At 38.3% G+C, this 20333-nt stretch overlaps 4 protein-coding genes across 6 annotated transcripts; 2 read left to right on the forward strand and 2 right to left on the reverse strand.

Annotated features, from left to right (window-relative positions):
• The first annotated feature begins 285 nt into the window (after positions 1 to 285).
• Positions 286 to 9787, forward strand: LOC118343660 (protein TPLATE-like). 2 transcript variants are annotated; one of them, XM_018989568.2, is made up of 7 exons: positions 286 to 1664; positions 2261 to 2857; positions 4174 to 4535; positions 4922 to 5225; positions 7323 to 7445; positions 8098 to 8553; positions 8936 to 9787. In XM_018989568.2, the coding sequence occupies exons 1-7, from the start codon at positions 534 to 536 to the stop codon at positions 9473 to 9475; spliced, it is 3513 nt and encodes a 1170-aa protein (XP_018845113.1). In that variant the 5' UTR covers positions 286 to 533; the 3' UTR covers positions 9476 to 9787. The 2 variants fall into 2 exon arrangements, with proteins under 2 accessions (XP_018845113.1, XP_018845115.1); XM_018989570.2 differs by having other exon boundaries at positions 8859 to 9097.
• A 769-nt stretch (positions 9788 to 10556) lies between these two features.
• On the forward strand, positions 10557 to 13383 carry LOC109009180 (phosducin-like protein 3). Its single transcript, XM_018989567.2, has 4 exons — positions 10557 to 10959; positions 11404 to 11547; positions 11645 to 11850; positions 13029 to 13383. Exons 1-4 carry the CDS (start codon positions 10712 to 10714, stop codon positions 13190 to 13192), a joined length of 762 nt encoding a protein of 253 aa, XP_018845112.1. The 5' UTR covers positions 10557 to 10711; the 3' UTR covers positions 13193 to 13383.
• Positions 13384 to 13873: 490 nt separating this feature from the next.
• LOC109009178 (50S ribosomal protein L13) lies at positions 13874 to 17331 on the reverse strand. The gene is made up of 6 exons (XM_018989563.2): positions 17208 to 17331; positions 17015 to 17109; positions 16431 to 16502; positions 15954 to 16120; positions 15325 to 15436; positions 13874 to 14440 (listed from the first exon to the last, which is right to left on the reverse strand). Exons 2-6 carry the CDS (start codon positions 17054 to 17056, stop codon positions 14219 to 14221), a joined length of 615 nt encoding a protein of 204 aa, XP_018845108.1. The 5' UTR covers positions 17057 to 17109; positions 17208 to 17331; the 3' UTR covers positions 13874 to 14218.
• Positions 17332 to 17870: 539 nt separating this feature from the next.
• On the reverse strand, positions 17871 to 19739 carry LOC109009179 (mitochondrial pyruvate carrier 1-like). Of its 2 annotated transcripts, none has more exons than XM_018989566.2 (5): positions 19457 to 19739; positions 18911 to 19029; positions 18449 to 18503; positions 18213 to 18348; positions 17871 to 18120 (listed from the first exon to the last, which is right to left on the reverse strand). In XM_018989566.2, exons 2-5 carry the CDS (start codon positions 19001 to 19003, stop codon positions 18081 to 18083), a joined length of 324 nt encoding a protein of 107 aa, XP_018845111.1. In that variant the 5' UTR covers positions 19004 to 19029; positions 19457 to 19739; the 3' UTR covers positions 17871 to 18080. The 2 variants fall into 2 exon arrangements, with proteins under 2 accessions (XP_018845111.1, XP_018845110.1); XM_018989565.2 differs by having other exon boundaries at positions 19447 to 19738.
• Positions 19740 to 20333: the final 594 nt, after the last annotated feature.

Genomic DNA, 20333 nt, shown 5'->3' on the forward strand with positions numbered 1-20333 from the left:
TTACATAAAATTTATATTAATTTATGAATTCAATCTTATATATAATTTATTGTATTACTTCTCTTTTTATAATGTTTTTTTTTTTAAATTCTTTTTTGCGGGCTTTCGTATTAGTCCAACACTCAAAATTTGTACCGTTTGGATAGTGAGTTAAAATAAGATGAGTTTAAATAAAAGTTTAAAATTAAATAAATTATTATTAAATTATTATTTTTTTATATTATTATTATTTTAAAAATTAAAATAAATTTTACTATCCAAACTACTCTTAAGAGAGAGAAAGATCAGAAAGGTGTTTCAGTTGCGAACCAAAACGAAGCCGATTAGTAACAGCGACCGTCACTTCAATGCTCTCTGCCCATGTCAAAATGGGCTCTAGCCACTCTCAGCAGCCATCGTAACTCTATTCCCTCGTCTCTGTGTAGACTATATCATGTCCGCCATTCGCAGCCAATTATAACCCCTTACTGGAATACAAAAACTTCAACCACCATTTCACCGTTTCACATCAGAACTCGATAGTCTTCTAGAAGATGGATATTCTCTTCGCCCAGATCCAAGCGGACCTCCGCTCCAATGACGCTCTCCGACAGACCGGCGCTCTCCTCCAGGCCCTCCAGCAATCTGCTGCCGGCCGCGACATTTCCGTCCTCGCCAAGTCCGCCGTGGAGGAAATCGTGGCTTCCCCGGCTTCTGCCGTGTCCAAGAAGCTCGCCTTCGACCTCATCCGCTCCACCCGCCTCACTGCCGACCTATGGGACACCGTCTGCTCCGGTGTCCGCAACGATCTTGACTTTCCCGATCCCGACGTCATCGCCGCCGCCGTTTCTATCCTCGCTGCGTTACCCTCCCATCGCCTCGGCAAGCTCATCGCCGATTCAAGCAAGGAGATCGAGAGCTGCTTCGCCTCTCCGAGCGATAATCTCCGCTTCTCCATCACGGAAACCCTAGGTTGCATCCTCGCCCGCGACGATGTCGTCACGCTTTGCGAGAACAGTGTGAACCTCCTCGACAGGGTCTCCAATTGGTGGACCCGTATTGGCCAGAACATGCTCGATAAATCGGACAACGTCTCGAAGGTCGCGTTCGAGTCCATGGGCAGGTTGTTCCAGGAGTTCGATTCGAAGAGAATGAGCAGACTGGCGGGTGATAAGCTAGTCGATAGTGAGAACTCGCTTGCGATTCGGTCGAATTGGGTTTCGTCGATGGTGGACTTCGTGTGGAAGAGGCGGAACGCGTTGATGGCGAGGTCCTTGGTCCTACCAGTCGAGAGTTTCAAGGCCACGGTGTTTCCTATCGTCTATGCGGTGAAGGCCGTGGCTTCGGGTTCTGTCGAGGTCATTCGAAAGCTATCTAAGTCTTCATCTGGTGGCACCAATGGGAGGACTGTTGTGGATTCGAATGCTGAAAGGTTGGTCGGAGTTTCCGACGTGGTTTCGCATCTGGCGCCGTTCTTAGCGTCGTCGTTGGACCCAGCTTTGATTTTCGAAGTGGCGATTAATATGTTGTATTTGGCCGATGTGCCTGGAGGGAAGCCGGAATGGGCTTCGCAGTCGACTATTGCGATTCTCACGCTTTGGGATAGGGAGGAATTCTCGTCTGCAAGAGAGAGTATTGTCAGGGCTGTTGTTACGAATCTACACCTCCTCGATCTTCATATGCAGGTACCACGTGCTCATTTGCTAGTTTTATTTGCCTGTTGAATTGGATTTGGATTTTTTCCCTATAAAAAGTCACTTTAGAGTGTATACTCATGCCAGCAATAATAATGGGTAGCGGTTGTCATATAATTTTATTAGTTTAATTTGCTGCGAGAGCAATCTTTCTTTTGATAAGTATTACTGCTTGAACATTAGGAGCTACAAAACTGTGTGCATCTTCGCAACTTGGTTGATTTTTTTGAATATGAAACCAGGAAAAGAACCCTGTCCTCGGTTAGTATGGTTGAGTAGATCTGTGGGCTTAACGAGATTTTTTGTTTTTTTGTTCCTGAATAATTTCTTGTAAATAAGCCAAATGACTATATAGCTCTGGTTCCGCTCCTCTCCATGAACCTTTTGTATATTTTTTACAAGCGTCTTAGATGGAGGCTGCTGAATGCATGATGAATGGTGGTCTTTTTTAGCTCAATTGCCACTTTAGAAAAGGGGAATAAAAGACCATGTAAAAGTGATAAAAACGCGTGTATGCCGTAACACCTTATCCATGTTGAGGGTTGAGTTTTAAATACGACCTGAGATCATAAATCTTCTGTCCCTAGGTTTCATTGTTTAAGAGGCTGCTTCTTATGGTAAGAAACTTGAGGGCAGAATCAGACCGCATGCATGCCTTGGCATGTGTTTGTAGGACAGCTCTCTGTGTTGATCTTTTTGCAAAGGAAAGCGTTCGAAGAGGTCAGAAACCTCTAGCAGGAACTGATATTGCTTCTCTTTTTGAGGACACAAGAATAAAAGATGATCTTAATAGTGTTACGAGTAAAAGCTTATTTAGGGAGGAGTTAGTGGCATCCCTGGTGGAAAGTTGCTTTCAGCTGTCTCTACCTTTGCCTGAACAAAAGAACTCGGGTATGGAGAGCAGGGTCATTGGAGCTTTAGCATATGGAACTGGCTATGGTGCACTAAATTGGACAGAGCCTGCATTGGAAGTGGTGGAAGTTTGTAGACCTTGTGTCAAATGGGACTGTGATGGCCGAACCTATGCAATTGATTGCTACCTGAAGTTGCTCGTTAGGTTGTGCCATATCTATGATACAAGGGGAGGTGTAAAAACAGTTAAAGGTGGTGCTTCTCAGGATCAGATTTTAAATGAGACAAGGTTGCAGAACTTGCAGCGTGAACTTGTGAAAGACCTACGCGAGGTATGTGAACCCCACTTGAATAATATTAATTATGCTTGCTTATGATCTAAACTTTGGCAATGAATATGTAGGCTGTTGGACATCCTCTTACGTTATATTTGTTATTCTTTCTTCAAAGAATTGTTGTTGAACTCAAACACTGTTTGTAGTTTAGTTTGTGCAGTACCATTCTTATATATAGAACTGTTATTGGTGACTGCAAGGCTATGTCCTCATGATTTCTGTCATGCATATCGTCAATAGTTAAATTACACTTCTATGTTTTATATAAACTCCATAAGCTCATCTTTTGCTTGATACCGACAAGTGATTCCACAGGCCATTACCCAACAAACTCTGTGTTGAAGTAGTGATCTATAAGATGGCGACATGGTTGGAACATGGGATCATAGTTTGGGAGTAGATGCTACTTAGGGTATGTTTGGTATGCGGACTAGACTCCTGGAATGGGATAGCTATTTTCTATATAGTTATTCCTATAAAAAAACAAAAAGAGGAATAGCTATTTTAGGGTACAGGGATCGGGATTTTTAAAAATTCCCTTGTGTTTTTCAAACCCATTTTTTATATTACAAAAAACTTAAAAAATTTTGGGGTTGGTGGCCGCCCATGTTGATTTTGTTTTTAACCTTTTGGTGAAAAAAATTGGAGCTTGGGTATTTTAGGAATTTCAATTTAATTTTAATGAGAATAACTAGTATTGTCACCAGGCAGAAGTGTAGGAATGATGAGGAAAAAGAAATAGGAATTCATGGTAATGACTAGTCTGCGTACCAAATATACCCTTAATTTTATTTTGATAAGTAAGAAGAATTTATTAATCCACATAATTAGGCAAAGCCCAAGTACACATGAAATATACAAGAGAAAAACCTAATTACAAGTTAGTCTCATTCAATACAATAGCCAAAGCCCAAGGTAACAAGGTATGGAAGAAAAAATCTCTAAACCATCCCAACGAACGTTCCCTATCATCAAAACAACGACCATTCCTCTCATTCCAAGTGCACCACATTAGGCATAATGGCACCATCTTCCAATTTTTTTTAGCTTTCTGAAACTGTTATCTGATTTGTTAGGACTTATAGATAAATGCTCACTTGAAGGAAAACGGTGGTTATGATCTTTTCTGATTTTATATTGCTCAGATGTTTGTTCTTTATTTAGCTGTTTTTTTCTTTGTATACATATTCTGTATTATTGGTACTCAACTCCAAGGCGTTTTAAGTTGTGCATCTTTCTTTTTGTGTAATGTATGTTAAATTGCTTTTATTTTATCTTTTCCATGTCATCGGCAACGTTTCCCCATTTGGCAGGTGAATACCCCTAGAGTATGTGCCCGCATTGTTTGGGCTATTGCAGAACACATAGATCTAGAAGGATTGGATCCACTTCTAGCTGATGATCCTGATGATCCGCTTAACATAATTATAGCAAATATGCATAAAGTTTTGTTCAACATAGATTCATCTGCTGATACCACGAATAGGCTTCAAGATGTTCAGGCTGTTCTTTTATGTGCTCAGCGGTTGGGTTCACGTCACCCAAGGGCAGGGCAGTTACTGACTAAAGAACTTGAAGAGTTTAGAACCATTGGTTTGGCTGATTCTGTCAACAAGCATCAGTGCCGCTTAATATTGCAGAGACTCAAATATGTTGCAAGTCATCTAGAGAGCAGGTATGTGTACTCTATATTCTTATAATCTGAATAAGGATATGTTGTAAGTTTTCATTTGGTTGTACGTCCTGAATTTTCCCAGTATTCTCCTTATTTCTATATGACTTTTCCATCTTTAATTCGTTCCCCCACCCGCCCTCGCCCTAAAAGATAACTCCATTTTTTGTCTGGGTATTTTACAGAAATGTCCTATTCCAATTCAGATTTGAGTCCAAATCAACAACCTGTCAAGATGGTGGACGAATAAATTTTAACTTTATTCATTGTAGTTTTGCTTTTCCTTGATTGGCATTTCCTCAACTGTATTTTTCTAATTGCCGAACAAGTATCTCAATATTTGTATAGTGGAGATATTGAAGACTGGGATAATTAGGTTTCATTTTCAGGTGGGCAGGGGTTAGTGAAGCCAGAGGAGATTACCCATTTAGCCACCACAAACTAACTGTTCAGTTTTATGAGGCATCTGCTGCTCAGGATAGAAAGTTGGAAGGATTGGTTCACAAGGCTATTTTAGAGCTATGGAGGCCTGACCCTAGTGAATTAACTCTTTTGCTGACTAAAGGAGTCGACTCTACTCTACTGAAGGTTCCTCCAACTGCAATAACTTTGACCGGTAGCAGTGATCCATGCTATGTTGAAGCATACCATTTAGCTGATTCGGGTGATGGAAGGATCACTCTTCATTTAAAGGTTGAACTTTGTTCTACTTGTAACTATTAAAAAGGCCTATGTGTACCCATCTGTCCAAAAAAAAAAAAAACCCATGTGCACCCTTTTATTTATGGTTAATTAGTATTATAGAAAAGTAATACTTCAAAAATTTCAAGTAAGTTTACTTATAAAAAAAAATAAAAAATCAAGGAAGATGCTTGTCTAACATGGCACCATAGTTTTGCTTACATTTGAAGAGGGAAATAATGATAATGCGAAATGGATAATGTTTGTTTGCACTTGTAAGGTAGCTAGAATTCACTTCATCTGAACTCATGGATATTGATTGCTACTATTCCAGTTGTTGCCTAGTACCTTTTGTAGGGGTTTAGTTGTGTTTTGTGTTAGTTTCCATGGAAGCTCTGTGTGTGTGTGTGTATCGAACAAACAATGTCTCATGCTTTCATGACTCTTACCTGGTACATATTCTGGTTCATATTCTGAGCAGTTGAGTTGCTTGAAAGAAGCAATAGATATATTTTTTTTCTATAAGTAAAAATTTATTAATACCAATAGGCGTAGCCAAGTACACTGGATGTATACAAAAGAAAACACCTAGTTGGGGTGCAAAAAAGATACAAGGAACAATAAACCCTACAAAGCCCTAGCCCAACAACAAACCCATCTAGCAAAATGAACGTAACAAAGCCCAAGCCCAAAAATGCACCTGCCCCAAACCACCACCAGTGCACCAATGCCTATCCCACCAAACCTGATTTTGCCCATATACCTAGTCACTGTAAATTCCCCAACACACAGGTCCTACTAACATTATACAATTGGTTCTGTCTTCCCTCTGGTCCTCCCTCGACTTGAACTACCTCCCTTATCGTTATAGTTGATTGTCCAAGCAAGACGCATTAACTCTCTGCTCTTCTTAGATCTTGATTTTGTGCCAAGTACATAACCCGCCTCTATTGCAGTGAGTAGTGTTGTGAATTGGTCATTGAATCCTTCACAGGTAATCCCCACACACTGCTGTATCTCATTTACCTTATCCAAAACCCAATTCGATGATGAATCAGCTATATTGCTAATTGGTGGGAGAGATATCAGGGGGACAACATCTTCTGCAGACTCTGCTCCAAACTGTGGACCAGGCCCTAAAAATTCCCCCTCGCAAGGCACCAATTAGGGGTGATTAACGGTCCGGTCGGACCGACTGGACCGACCGTTTCGGTCCGGACCGGACCGGACCGAGACTTAGACCGGTCCGGTCCGGTCCATATTTTAGAGGACCGAAATCATTCGGTCCGGTCCACGGTCCACAGTTTTTTCGGACCGGACCGGACCGGACCGGACCGAATGAAAAATTAAAAAAAAAAATATTTTTTATATATATTTTATATATAATAATTGTACAATTAACAATATAAATTTTTAAATATATTATTAATACTTGTTAATATTCTATAAATTAACAATATTTTATATATATCTTCATTTAACCTATCACTATTAACAATATAAAATTTTAAATATACTATTAACACTTGTTAATATTCTATGAATTAATAAATATATAATATCAATTAGTTAATTATATAGTAATTATATAAATTAATAATATAATTTTCATCTAATTTATTATCATTGACTATATAAAATATTTTTTTATTGAGTTTGTTACATAATCCACATTAATAAGTCACTTAATTTAATTTAGTATTTTAAATAAATTTTTTTATTAATTATTTATTATTTAAAAAAAAAAAAAGAGAGAGAATATTAATAAAATCGAATCGGACAATAGACCGATTCGGAAAAATAATGGACCGAAAATTTTCGGTCCATCTCCAGACCGGACCGGACCGGCCCGTTTGCAGCCCTAGCACCAATGACAACCCCATCCCTTCCTCAGCAAGCTGGTTTTGCATCTCTTTTAATATACAGTGCATGCCATTGGGAAGACCCAAATTAGCAATAGATATTCAAATCCATTCAATAATGCTGCTTTATCCCCAACTTTCATAACCTAGGTTGATGAAGATACTTACTCTGTATAGATGTATGACCGATACTGCTCTGCTTTGGTGCTTGATTAAATCCTTTTGACTGTTGGTGAATATGTTGCAGGTCTTAAATTTAACAGAACTTGAACTGAATCGGGTGGACATTCGAGTTGGGTTATCTGGTGCATTATATTTTATGGATGGGTCTCCTCAAGCAATTCGGCAACTGCGTAATCTTGTTTCACAGGTTTTCTTTCCTGCCTATACGGTGCATCTTACTGCCCACTCTCCCAGCTTTTCTTCTTGTTTAATGAAAAATTTTCACTCAATAAAAGTGGTCTAATTCTCAACCACTAATTACCTTACCGTTCTTTGTCTGTGGTCTATGGTTAAGAGAAATAGGGTCGGTTTCCTGGTTATAATAGGATTAAGGTATTAGAATGTTCTCAATTGATCCTTCTGGTGGAGTTCCTAAATATTGTTGCCTTCCATTATTTTGTGCACGATCCTTGCATTCTGTTCCTTTTATCTGAAAATAATCACCATTCTCAGTTTTTTATTATTTTTTCTCTTTCATTGGCCATGAATATCATTTCTTATTATTAGAGTTTCTTGGTCTATGATCTTGACTTTGTTTTCTTGGGTGCAGTATAACCTAGATGACTACTTTTTTGCTGGGGAATTCATGCTCTCTCCCCATTTTATTTATTATTATTTTTTTGTAGTGATAATTCTGGTCAGCAAGCTACATTTTACCTTAATATCTATTAAGTAGGTATTGCCTTGTAGTTTACAGCTTGGCAGTTCTTCTCTTCATCTTCTTACTTACAGTGTAATATAGCAACTCCACTCCCTCCTTTGTCCGTTTCAGTTATCAATTTCCTTGATGTTATTTGTAGGATCCAGTACCCAGCAGTGTGACAGTGGGTGTATCCCATTTTGAGAGATGTGCCCTTTGGGTTCAAGTATTATACTATCCATTCTATGGGAGTGGTGCTGCAGGAGATTATGAGGGTGACTATGCAGAGGAGGATCCACAAATCATGAGACAAAAGAGAAGCTTAAGACCAGAACTGGGAGAGCCTGTGATTTTGAGATGTCAACCTTACAAAATTCCACTCACTGAGCTTCTTTTGCCCCATAAAATCTCTCCTGTTGAATTTTTCCGTCTATGGCCTAGTTTGCCTGCTATAATGGAGTACACAGGTACATATACATATGAAGGAAGTGGCTTCAAGGCTACAGCTGCACAACAGTATGGCGCATCGCCTTTCTTAAGTGGACTGAAATCTCTGTCATCTAAGCCATTCCACAGAGTTTGTTCACATATTATCCGGACGGTGGCAGGGTTTCAGGTACAGTATAGTATTATTGCTTGATATTTCTGTTGACAATCACTTTTGCAGTTTGTCCATTTCATTATTGTAGTTTCTGACATTTAGTCAGTGTTTGTTTCTTGAAAACTCTTCCTCTGTTCAGTCATAAAAGGACCTCTGCTAGTGACAAATTTCACTTTTGGCTCTGATTTGTCCTTGTTAGAACAGAAGCGTTTCTGATATTTGGAGGTGATTGGCAAAATAAATGAAATCTCTTGCTGACTAGGATTTGAGATGGTTAATTTGGAGTCGAAATGACACAGTTTGTTTTGTATAATTAGCAGTGGCTTTTGGTCTGTGCTATTTTATTGGAGCATATAGTTGAAAGAGACTTACCTGTTAATTCACCGACTTGGAACAGCTTTGTTTTGCTGCAAAAACTTGGTATGGGGGCTTCTTGGGCATGATGATATTTGGGGCCAGTGAAGTGAGCAGAAATGTAGATTTGGGAGATGAGACAACTACCATGATGTGCAAATTTGTGGTTCGAGCTTCTGATGCATCAATTACAAAGGAGATTGGATCAGACCTACAGGGATGGTTAGATGACCTTACTGATGGGGGTGTGGAATACATCCCTGAAGATGAAGTGAAGGTGGCTGCTGCTGAGAGGCTTAGGATCTCAATTGAACGAATTGCCTTACTAAAGGCAGCCCAACCTCGACCAAAGACTCCTAAATCGGATGATGAAGAGGAGGAGAATGAAGGGGAAGATGAAGAGGAAGATGAGGATAAAAAGAAGAAAAAGAAGGAAGACAAGAAAGATGGCGAGGAAGATGGAAAAACAAAGGGACCTTCAACCCTGTCGAAGTTAACTGCAGAGGAGGCTGAACATCGTGCTCTTCAAGCTGCAGTACTCCAGGAGTGGCACATTCTGTGTAAAGAGAGGAACCGGAGTTAACCTATAAGTTCACTTTTCCCATTTATAAGAGATTATGAATATATCCTTTGCATTCACATGTATTATTTTTCTGGCGTATGAATTAGGTGGTAGTTGAAAATCTGATGGCGGAGTGCTGCTCTCTTCTGTTTTTTTTAGTTTTTGGTTCTTTTGCCCGCTTTTTTTACTTCCGAGGGGAAATCCCTTGTACATCCTGTATCGGCTGATTATTCCTATGTTGTTGACTGAGAGAATTTACTTGTAAGGAATGCGATTTGTGATTACTTTTTCTTTCATGGCTATCTCAATCTCAATTCCCACTTTGAAACTGTACGATTATTGATTGATTTGAAGAAAATCTTTGTGGTGAACATTTGGTGTTTCGTTGCTGGTTCTGGTGCATTAAAATTTACCTCAAGTGTTTCTTGCTTGCTGACCTCTCTGCTTTCTTTAGAGCCAGACCATGACAAATGTCAAATTGTGCGACTCATGAGGGATTGAACGGTTGAAGTTGAACCATGACTTCCCCCATCTTTGGAAAAGGAGAGGAACCTGTATACGTGGACCAGCTTTGCATCATGGCTTTTAGACGATCGTTTGTAGTACTTACCTTGTTGGTTCTCTCGACATAAGATACTTACCTTGATGGTGCAAGATATGCTTTGTATCAATGGTTTGTTTAAAGCCAAGCCAAGCCAAGTCGTTCGACGGCTGAGCAATGCGTCTGTTTCTTTTAAACTTATGTGGGTGACTTCTTTTTTCTTTACCTCTTTTCGTGGATCTTAAGGCTTATATGAGATAAGTGGCGCAGTTGATTCCATTGAGGTTTTAAAAGTTGCATTGAAGGGTATTTACACCCGTCTCAATTCCATTGAGGGTATTTACACTTGTGCACATATCAACTATGAAATATATGGATAAAATAATAAAATTACATATTTTTAAGTAGTACATAGAAATGTAAAATTTATGTCTAGAATTATTTTATATAAAATGTTAAAAAGATGAGTTAATTTTAATTTTACTAAGTTAATTAATATTTTTATAATAAAAAAAAAACGAGAGAATATTAATAAAATCGAATCGGACAATAGACCGATCCAACCTATAGCTAACTATCCGGTTCGGCAAAAAGAATGAACCGAAATTTTCGGTCCGGAACCTAAAAAGTTGTAAACCAATCGAGACGGAACAAAATCGAACGCCAGAAGGCAACTGCAAGCGTTGGCGAAAGATCGAAGGCTCGAACGAACAACAATGGCGGACTATCACTTCGTGTACAAGGACGTGGAGGGCGCGTCGACTCAGTGGGACGACATTCAACGGAAGCTCGGGAATTTACCGCCGAAACCCCCAGCGTTCAAGCCCCCATCCTTCACGCCCGCCCAGGAAGAATCCTCTCTCCCAAAAGATAAGTCCTGGATCGATGATAGAACCGAGGAGGAGCTCGAGGAACTCCAAGACGATCCAGATCTCGACGATGACCGATTCCTCGAGGAGTACAGGTCCCTATGTTTCTTTGAATCGGCTATTTATTTTCTATCCTTTGGTTGCCTAGAATTGTGCGAAAACGAAATGGAATGAAAAATCATGAAACTTCATTTTCAATTTTCTTCAAGATGTGTAATTCCTTGACTTTTCATCATTAATTCGTTTAATAACTAAGAATTAGATTTACTTGGGAACTTTCTTTCCGTGAACAAACGGAGCCTAGTTTACTTTGTTCTGGTTGTTGAAACATGATAAATAGTGTCGACTGGGGAGTTTGAAAATGATTTAGTTCAAGGAGGTTGAGTTTTCCTTTTAAATTAATTAAGAAATCCATAACCAAAACTGGCAGGCCTGACCATATGTTCTTAATCTTATCTATTCCATCTCATCTTACTAAATGACGAATCCAAGGGTGTCATTTGGAATTTTCTGACGCTGAATAGTGTGTGCTAAAATAGGAAAAAGAGGTTGGCCGAGATAAGGGAAGAAGCTAAGATAGCAAGGTTTGGATCGGTGATCTCCATTACGGGGTCAGATTTTGTGCGAGAGGTTTCACAAGCTCCGCCTGATGTTTGGGTTGTCGTTATCCTCTACAAAGAAGGGTACTTTATGAGAGATCTAAAATGCATTTCCTGTTTTATTTTTGATGGACTTTTTGATATATTTTTCATGTTGATGTTTGTTGGGATTTCCTGATAGAATCCCGGAGTGTGCACTGCTAATGCAATGCTTGGAAGAATTGGCGACGAGGTACTCGTCCACAAAATTTGTTAAGATAATATCGACAGATTGCATCCCTAACTACCCGGATCGTAATCTTCCTACTCTATTAGTATACAACAATGGTGCAGTGAAAGCAAATTACGTGGGCTTGTATAGTTTTGGCCGCAGATGCACACCTGAAGGTATCTTATATCTAATTGCGCCTTAATTTTTATCAGTTTATGCTACCTTGATGCCTCTCTTGATCAGATGTTATTCTTAAATATGAGATCTATGCATGTATGCGTGGATAATTTCTGAGGACTCTCAGAAGTAGATGTCAATCATGTCATGTGTGCATTTTATTTTGTCTTTTTTTTAGAAGGGAGCTCTTTGAGATTTTTTTTTTTTTTCTGATTTTTCATGCACCTCTCCACAGATTGATGGAACCATAGCTTCTGTGAAATTACGAATTTGTAAAATGCTTTTGTGAAAGAAATTAAACTGGAATGAATGACACTGATGCTTTTTTGGATGACAACCTGTAACTGGTTTTGAGTTATCAAAGACATGATTTTCTATTTCTAGCTTGGTGACTTTCTTGTACGCATCTCATTGTACTTGGATTGCTCCTTTTGCGCTTATAAGATTACTGACATTAAAAAAAGGGTATCATGGACATGATATTAGTTGACAGTTCCTATGGTAAATTGGAGATGAAGCTTCTTTTATGGGCACTTTTAGTATGACCTTTAGGAGTAGTTTTGCTGTGCAAAGAGCCTGTACCATATTGGAACTTGAACACATTTTCTGCAACTTCAAATTGTGGATGAACCATGCTCTGGAAACTGTAATTGAAAGTAAGAGTTTTAACTTTGTTGGTTGAAGTTTGTGTTTAGATGATTTTTTATTTTTTTTATTTTTTAGGTAATGTTTAGATGAAAATGTTGATGTCTAGAAATTTTAGGATGCATAATTTTTTTTACTTGAGTGATCTGTTCTGTTTTCTGTCAATTGGGATTATTTCAACCTAAAACACTCGACTCTCCCTTTTGCCAATCAAGCCGAAGCACAGTGGCTGTAACAAGAACGTTGATTTCCTATAGATATTGGGTGGATTGTATATCATTGAGTCGAAGGGCAAGTCGGTGGCCTTGCCTTTCTCGACATGATAAGACGATTTTGATTACTTAGTTTGGAGAATGCTTTTCTCCCAAGCCTATGTTGAAAGCCATATGTCATCATACCCAAGAACTGTGCTCTTTGCTCGTTATATTGTCAACAAGCTGCCTTTTTACTTGCAAGCATGCCTTTGTATCTACAAGTATGCCGACTGAACTCTTAACATCATTTTATTATTTCTGTGTCCCCGTGAAATTAGGTGTTGCATTGGTTCTCTGCCAATCAGATCCCGTGCTTAATGATGGCCAGAGTGGGGGTGATATGTCAAGAAAAGCTGTGTTAGAAGGAGTTCGCAAGAGGCTCATAGAGAAAGTTGTGAAAGATCATGAAGATGACGACAATGATGGATCTTCGAGTGATTAGAACCTTTGTATTTTCCCGCAGGGTTTTTTTAGCGAAAAAGAAAAAAGGTTGTGCGCAATGCTCTTTTGGTTTTTCTTGCTGCTTGCACACCTTGTCTGTTTTTCTCTTCATATGTGAAACTGAGATCAGAGATCCTAACGTTACAATGTATGACCTTGCGTCTATGTAGACCCTACCCCAAGTTTGATGCATCTCGCGGCAGTGATGTACTCTGTTTTTTTTTGGTGGACATGTTCCATACGCTGCCACGTCCAACTGGAAGTTTCTTTCATAGATTCTCAAGTTTTTTGAGGTGTAGCATGTTCTTTTATTAAATTCTTAATGCGTATAACTAAATTATGCATCTCGAACCTAGGGTTTGCTCAAGTATTTTTTTTTTATTGATACCGGGTGTTTGAGAATAACATTTTGACTAATTTCGAAAATGCATAAGCAATTAGCAAGGAGTTTGTTCGCTTCAACCTAAACAACTTATGATGGAGAAAAACACGAAGAAAAAAAATGATACTTCGAAACCTTAGAATTGTATGCGATATGGAAACATTTGGATTCGAAGATGATTTGAAATGAATTAAAATGGATTGTAAATAGTAATGAAATAAGTTGTGAATAATAGTGAAATTTATGAATTAAAGTTGCTGAATAGTAATGAATGGTAATAAGATGAGTTGAGATGAACAATAAATACAAACGTCTCCAGAATCTGGACTCTTTATTATGGTTCCGAGTGGGTTTTTTTCAATAAGAGAAAAAGGAGCAAAAGTTTCACGGCACCAGCATGAATTCTTTGGAATTTGTCTGAAAAATCATCCAAGCTGAGAAGTTGACTGGGAAAACCCAGGGTCAATTGGTCGCCATCTTCCTTATGGTGCTCTAGGTTTTGACACCCCAATACAACCATTTAATTAGAATTCTAATGAAAGAATTTGACGAACAAAACATATTGACTGTCCTTCCAAACAAGAGCTGATCCATGTCCGCATTTATGGGCCCTCTCAGGTATGCCAATAAACTCCAATTTATTCTTTACGAACTCACGTAGGCTTTGACTTCTTTCCTTTTACCTTTTCTAGTCTCATTAGCACTCTCTTGTTGCAGTTCAGCCTTTTTCTGAGCTCGAATCAGTGCACGCCTTGCACGTGGTCGCATTTCCCGAACTCTTCGAGGAGGCATGATGTATTGTTCAAGGGGCCTATCACCAAAGGGGTGCTCACCATCAGCAAATATCCTCAGTTTTCGATCTCTATCCTGCATCCATAAGGAGCTAAAGTATAAGATTATTTGATTCAGATGGTTAATACTCTCAAGTCAAAATATTCATTCTGTTTCTGATAAGTAACATTCTAATTCGAAATGACTAGATAGAAAACCAAAACAGAAATCGGTGCCTAGAAATACCCACAGAGAGACTCTTGCAACAAAACTTGGGTCTTGATAAACCATTTATATGGAAGAAAAGGCACATGCAACAAAACGCTGCATGGGATGTAACCATAAATTCATTTAAGTGATTATTTAATCAAACAGTCTCTGTGATTCTATATCCAAAAAGTGGCAACAAGCAAAAAATCTTATTTGCAAAAGTGATCTTGGTGGGTCCATCTCAAACAGCCAGCTCTCAGTTTTCCAAGGGTCAACTCAAGCCATGCCACTCAACCAATTTCGCTACAGAACTGAGATATGATATTGTTCTGCAGGACAGTTTTTCAGCCTGGATCATGTAGCCATGTAGGTGGAATAAATTCTTTGAGAGACGATGTTTTGTAGGTCGGTACCGGGATTTTAAAAGGATTCACAACTTGTTGAGATAAAGCCGAGGACAGCAATGCTGATCGAAATGTTATGGATGCAGCGTCAGGCAATATATTTCCAGGACATTTTTTTCCATAAAAGTAGCACATAAAAAACGCTTCTACTAATTTATTTAGGTTAGAATAATTAAACAGCCCTTTGCCCTTGCCCTTTCTGTCAAAGCAAAACCAATGAAATTTATTGTTTTTAGTTAATTTAGTTGCATTTAGCACATCATAGCACATGAGTCGTACTCGTATATTGCATAATGCTAGTGTATACTTCTTAGAACTAAATTCAAGGGAGAGAGAGAGAGAGAAGATTCATATTTTAACACTCACATCACGCAATTTGTTTCTTGGAAGCATGCGCAAAACAGCTTTGCGGATTACTTCTGTAGGATCTTTAGCTAGCTGGTCCTTTAAACTCCTTTCCTTGAGGTGGCCCACATACCTACAGGGAACATTTGCTCAATCTCAATATCAAAATGCATTAATTAGTTGGAATTAGAAAGCTACATTAAAAATTCACTTTTATCTTGTAGATGTAATTTGAAATGACTCTACTTTGTTTCAAGTGGTACTTAGAACAAGTAAACATTTTACTCTCACGGTGGGTTTTTAATATATAATCTTTTTATACAAGTATTTGATGAGTAAAAGTAAAACTTTAGTAATAGAAAAAGGCATAGCCCAAGTACACAAGGAGTATACACAGAATATGCCTAATTACCACTAAGCATTAGTATATAACTAAAGAACAAGTGTTTATATATTTGCTTCTGGGCATATTGAAAAACCATATACAAAATTAGATTCCAACTTCACTGTTGGATTAGGTTATGGCTGTATCTTGGTCACAAAGTTGTGCACTGAACTTATATAGAAACAAAACAAGAACTTGATCATTCTCCCAAATTCCCAATCATTGCTACGGTTCACAAGCAGTTGGAGAAAACAGTGGTACTTGCCCGGTATGCCAACGATAAAACTTGTCTGTGAGTTTCCTTCCAGTGACACAGACATCCTTTGCATTAAGCACAATACACATGTCCCCATCATCACGATTTGGAGCGTATGTTGGCTTATCCTTCCCCTGAATCACAGTGGATATTTGGGATGCCAATCTTCCAAGGACCTAGAAAAGAATAATTGTTGTAATTATTTGCAAAACTTTGCCTCAAGAAGATGAATCAACAATTTGCATTCGGTTCCACCAATTTGAGAATTATTTAACAGAAATTGCATTTAAGAAGTTAAAACTCTTCAGCAGATGTATATCTGCCTGTTTCATAATACTTGGCCAATCAACTCAGGTACATCTTTTCTTGAAAGGGAGTAGAGACCAACATCATTATTGAAATTCAAATAACAAGCGAACTTTTCCACCCAACCCTACTGGACGCATAAATTAATGGCACATAGGGAAAATATAGGTATATGCAAACCTGGCCTTTGGCATCAAATACCCTCCAACGCAGACCTTCCAGATTTATACGTCTCAGCCCAGCAAGTGCTTTCTGTATGAATATTGAGTGGTAAGTTCTGTTATTGATTAGGTCATTTTAATAAACATTGATCAGCAAGTCACATGCCAATGGGGACGACATATAAAAAATTAAGTACCATTTACCAAGCTTAAGAGCACTCCAAGTATGTGGCAAACAAAAGCACCTAGTCCACAAGGTTTACCATGGCATTCTTTTAACCGTTGGCGACAAAAGGAGAAAGATGTAAAGGGAGTTTTTTTAGCAGTTCCATGATACTTGCAGCTAAGCAGAACTTTCAACGGCAAAGAAGAGATCGGCGGTGATAATACAGAGAAAAAATTCAAAAACTTCGCGATAAAAATCCACAACATTTAGAACTTGTTATCACTAAATTTCACAAGCATATGGCGTGCTTCAGTGACATCCTAATATATGCTCTATGAAAACAGGTCTCGGTTGAAAGAAAATTTAACTTGTGTTCTCAGGAAGAATAAAATCTATGAGCTGTACAGAACGGAATATAAATAGTAGGGAAGTAGTACCTTCACGTTGCCACTAAAAGAAACAGCTGCTTGGCTTGCCATTTCTATCTTTCTGTGAATCTACTTCTTCACAATCACAACCAGATCATTCAGCTCTGAAAATCCAATTAAAGATTAGAGACAAATAAATCTCAAAGAGAACGGCTTGTTAAATTAAAATTAAAATGTAAAAGGGAGAGGAAAACATTTCGACCTGTAAAACCCCGAGCAGAGAGTAGGGTTTCGGCGAAGAAAGAGAAGTCCCCCTCAAGCGAGTTCGGGTTCGATCCAGTATCCACTACAATTTCTTCCTTTTGTTTGTTTGTTTTTTTTTTTTTTCCCTTCTCTTTTTAGCACTTGAGACCGTCAGATCTTCCGTCTTCGAGTAATCAGGAGTGATTAAAACGGACTCGCTCAGTACAATAGGCCTTCAGAAAGCCCTCATTACAGACCCAGTACCTAATAGCCCAAGCCCATCAATGGTCCATACTATTTCGTGGAAGAGAAATGCTTTTAGTCGCAAAGAAATTACACAAAAATAAATCTAACAAACTGACATGACTTAATGTTGTACGGTAGATTGTAAAGCTATTTTTATTACGAAGTTGATCTAACATATCGTTGAAACAATATCAATTTGTGAGTTTATTTTTATAGGATGTCTTTACATCTATAAAACTTAATTACACATAATTTTAGAGCAAAAAAATGTAAAAAAAAAAAAAATTAGAAAAGGATTTCCCAATACTCTCTAGCACTGCCAGGTCTAATAACACAAACCCATTTGGTGTGAAAAGGAATTTATTTCAAATTTTACCATAGTCTCACCCAAAAAAAAAAAAAAACCAAAGAGATGTTTTCTATTTGGTCCATTAAATTTGAATAAGAATTGGGTTTGAATCTTAGACCATTAGATCAATCATGTTATCCCATGAGCATTACATGATATCAAGTTATGTAGAGGGCTAGAAGAAGGAGATTGTCACAAACATTATTGTATTTCCTACTTTATTTATACAACACAAAACATGAGGCAAATCGTACGTCCTTAAATATATATATTAGAATCATCTCTGCATCACACGCACTATGCTCCTCCAGCGTCCTCAACCTTCTCTTGCGAGTGTCTATCACAAAATAAGCCAATCATGCATCAGAACCTTTTGTCATCAGCACTACCTTGAATAACACCAGCACTACCTTGGATATGGATGCTTACCCTTGAGCCCCGGCCCAGCGCGACAGCTGATAGAGCTGCACAGTCTCGTTTGCGGCATGGCATACAAGAAGATAGTAGTTCCTTGGCCGTACCATGTATGAAAATCTCATGAACAATGCTGAATACACACACATTACTGCAACACCAATGATCACAAGTTGTGATTCTGAAGTCACATAACACAGGCTAGATAAAGAAATGATACAGAAGTCACTAGCCTAAAACATATTGAAAACCTGCTGTCATATTGCCAGAAATCAACTCTGGGGGTTTCTTCGAATCTGCAAGTGCCTGTCAGATCAACGACTATAATGTTAATCTCAAAATAGCTTTTATGATCCTACTAAAGGTCAAATGTTTAACTAAATTTATATCCAACAGTTTAAAAGATTTGGGTATCGATTTTAGGCTTTTAACAATTTCTATTATCGTAGGAACTACGTCATGAGTTCAAATATAAAGGGGCGACCTAAGAGCTGCCATAGAGTGTGTCGCTATAGACATTGGATTTGAAAACATGGTGGAATATTATGATCCTAAAAGTTAAAGGTTTAACGAAGTTAGTCTCCAACAGTTACAAAGTTTTTAGATCAATGAACTGAACAGTTGAAGTTGGTATGCATTAGTTTGACATCAATCAATGAACAGTTGAAGTTTGTATGCATTGGTTTGGCATAGTAATAGTACTGAAAGCATACTGCGATGGGAATGCTCCAGTTCACAAGAGGTCCCCAAAAGTGAGTTGTTTTAGGACCAATCGGACTGTTCCAAAAAGTGTGGAGGATTCCCATTATATAAGCTTTGACAACTTGCAGATCTGCATATGACAAGAAGTCAACGTTGTAAATGAAAAAATCCCAAGCATGTACGATAACCTTTTTTGACTTTGAGCAATCCAATAATAATAAAAACAAGCTTCTCCAACCGTTCTGAAAAATTCAGTAAGATCACATGCAACTGCTTGGCCGAATTTTGACTCCATAGATCAATCGACTAGAAAAATTCAGGTAATCGGTTTAAAAAATCGGATGTTTTGTGGTAGTTTTTCTGTCTGTCTTGATCAAATCTGATGTAAAATTGCAAGTGGACCATGAATATCATCTCAAAGAAGAGCGCAAGCTTATCAAACATAATAAGAAAAACAGGCTTTTCATTATGTATATTACATGCTCATTTTCAATGGTACAGAGACCATGAGCATCCATGAATCTTAAAACAATACGAGAAGTGAAACCTCTAATTACAGGATGGAAGCTGCAGATTCTGAGCTCAGGCTGTCATGGAAAATCCAACATGATCTGCGGAAATGAGAGCTGCAGTGCAGTGAATCAGATGAACAAGAAATTTCCCAACAGATTGTAAGCAAACTCAGGGGCTGTAGTTCTTCAAGTCAAAACGCCTGTCCAGTAAACCACCAATATATGATTTTTTTATTTGGTAGAAGACTGAATTCATCCCCTTGCTTCACACGCTTCACCTCTTTCTGTTATCCCTTCGACTAGGCTACAATAGCGGCACCTCGGATATGTCCGAAATACAACTAATCTTCCACGTAGATATATATATTTTTTGGCAATCAATGAAAATGATCTCTTTTGGCTTGTGCTTTGAATGATATCTACAGGTAACTTGCGCTTCATAACTTCCTTTACTTTTCTGATGTAGCCATTCTAATAATGAAAGATGGCGTTTTTGCTCCTATTATTATAGTGCTATTGGTCAGTGCCTTGTCTTTTGCTTTCCCACTTTTGCTCAACAAGACAAGGTCAAATTATACCGCAAATTCAAGTCTATTATCGATGAGGCAAGGTCAGATTAGCCTTTCAAATGTATTCTTATCAAGGGAATAAATATTATTAGAGGATGGTTTTCACTCGCACGTCTCTCCGCCAATCAGCTCTACCGCAATATAAGGCACCTTCAGCATATCGAAAATGACAAAATCTGGGGACAAGAATTGTCCCATTATGACACAAAACAGATGCATATAAGCCTAGAGCGATCGTGAAGGGGGTAGTACTTCATGTGGGCTTTGATGGACTTGATTGAAATTGGGCAGGGTTTGCATCCTTTGATTTAGGCTTCGTTACATGGATTACCCAAGAAGTCGAATAATGCTAT

Source organism: Juglans regia, chromosome 1 (assembly GCF_001411555.2).
Source record: "Juglans regia cultivar Chandler chromosome 1, Walnut 2.0, whole genome shotgun sequence".
Taxonomy (NCBI): domain Eukaryota; kingdom Viridiplantae; phylum Streptophyta; class Magnoliopsida; order Fagales; family Juglandaceae; genus Juglans; species Juglans regia.

Excerpts from the sequence above, each read along its gene's own strand:
- LOC118343660 (XM_018989568.2), top strand. The coding sequence starts at position 534 with ATGGATATTCTCTTCGCCCAGATCCAAGCGGACCTCCGCTCCAATGAC. Across the intron at positions 2,858-4,173 it reads TTGTGAAAGACCTACGCGAG|GTGAATACCCCTAGAGTATG; the intron begins GTATGTGAACCC and ends CCCATTTGGCAG. Across the intron at positions 4,536-4,921 it reads GCAAGTCATCTAGAGAGCAG|GTGGGCAGGGGTTAGTGAAG; the intron begins GTATGTGTACTC and ends TTTCATTTTCAG.
- LOC109009180 (XM_018989567.2), top strand. The coding sequence starts at position 10,712 with ATGGCGGACTATCACTTCGTGTACAAGGACGTGGAGGGCGCGTCGACT. Across the intron at positions 10,960-11,403 it reads CGATTCCTCGAGGAGTACAG|GAAAAAGAGGTTGGCCGAGA; the intron begins GTCCCTATGTTT and ends GTGCTAAAATAG. Across the intron at positions 11,851-13,028 it reads CCGCAGATGCACACCTGAAG|GTGTTGCATTGGTTCTCTGC; the intron begins GTATCTTATATC and ends CCGTGAAATTAG.
- LOC109009178 (XM_018989563.2), bottom strand. The coding sequence starts at position 17,056 with ATGGCAAGCCAAGCAGCTGTTTCTTTTAGTGGCAACGTGAAG. Across the intron at positions 16,121-16,430 it reads TATTTGATGCCAAAGGCCAG|GTCCTTGGAAGATTGGCATC; the intron begins GTTTGCATATAC and ends ATTCTTTTCTAG. Across the intron at positions 14,441-15,324 it reads CAAGAAACAAATTGCGTGAT|GATAGAGATCGAAAACTGAG; the intron begins GTGAGTGTTAAA and ends TTATGGATGCAG.
- LOC109009179 (XM_018989566.2), bottom strand. The coding sequence starts at position 19,003 with ATGGGAATCCTCCACACTTTTTGGAACAGTCCGATTGGTCCTAAAACA. Across the intron at positions 18,504-18,910 it reads ACTGGAGCATTCCCATCGCA|GCACTTGCAGATTCGAAGAA; the intron begins GTATGCTTTCAG and ends TTGATCTGACAG. Across the intron at positions 18,121-18,212 it reads CGCTGGGCCGGGGCTCAAGG|ACACTCGCAAGAGAAGGTTG; the intron begins GTAAGCATCCAT and ends ATTTTGTGATAG.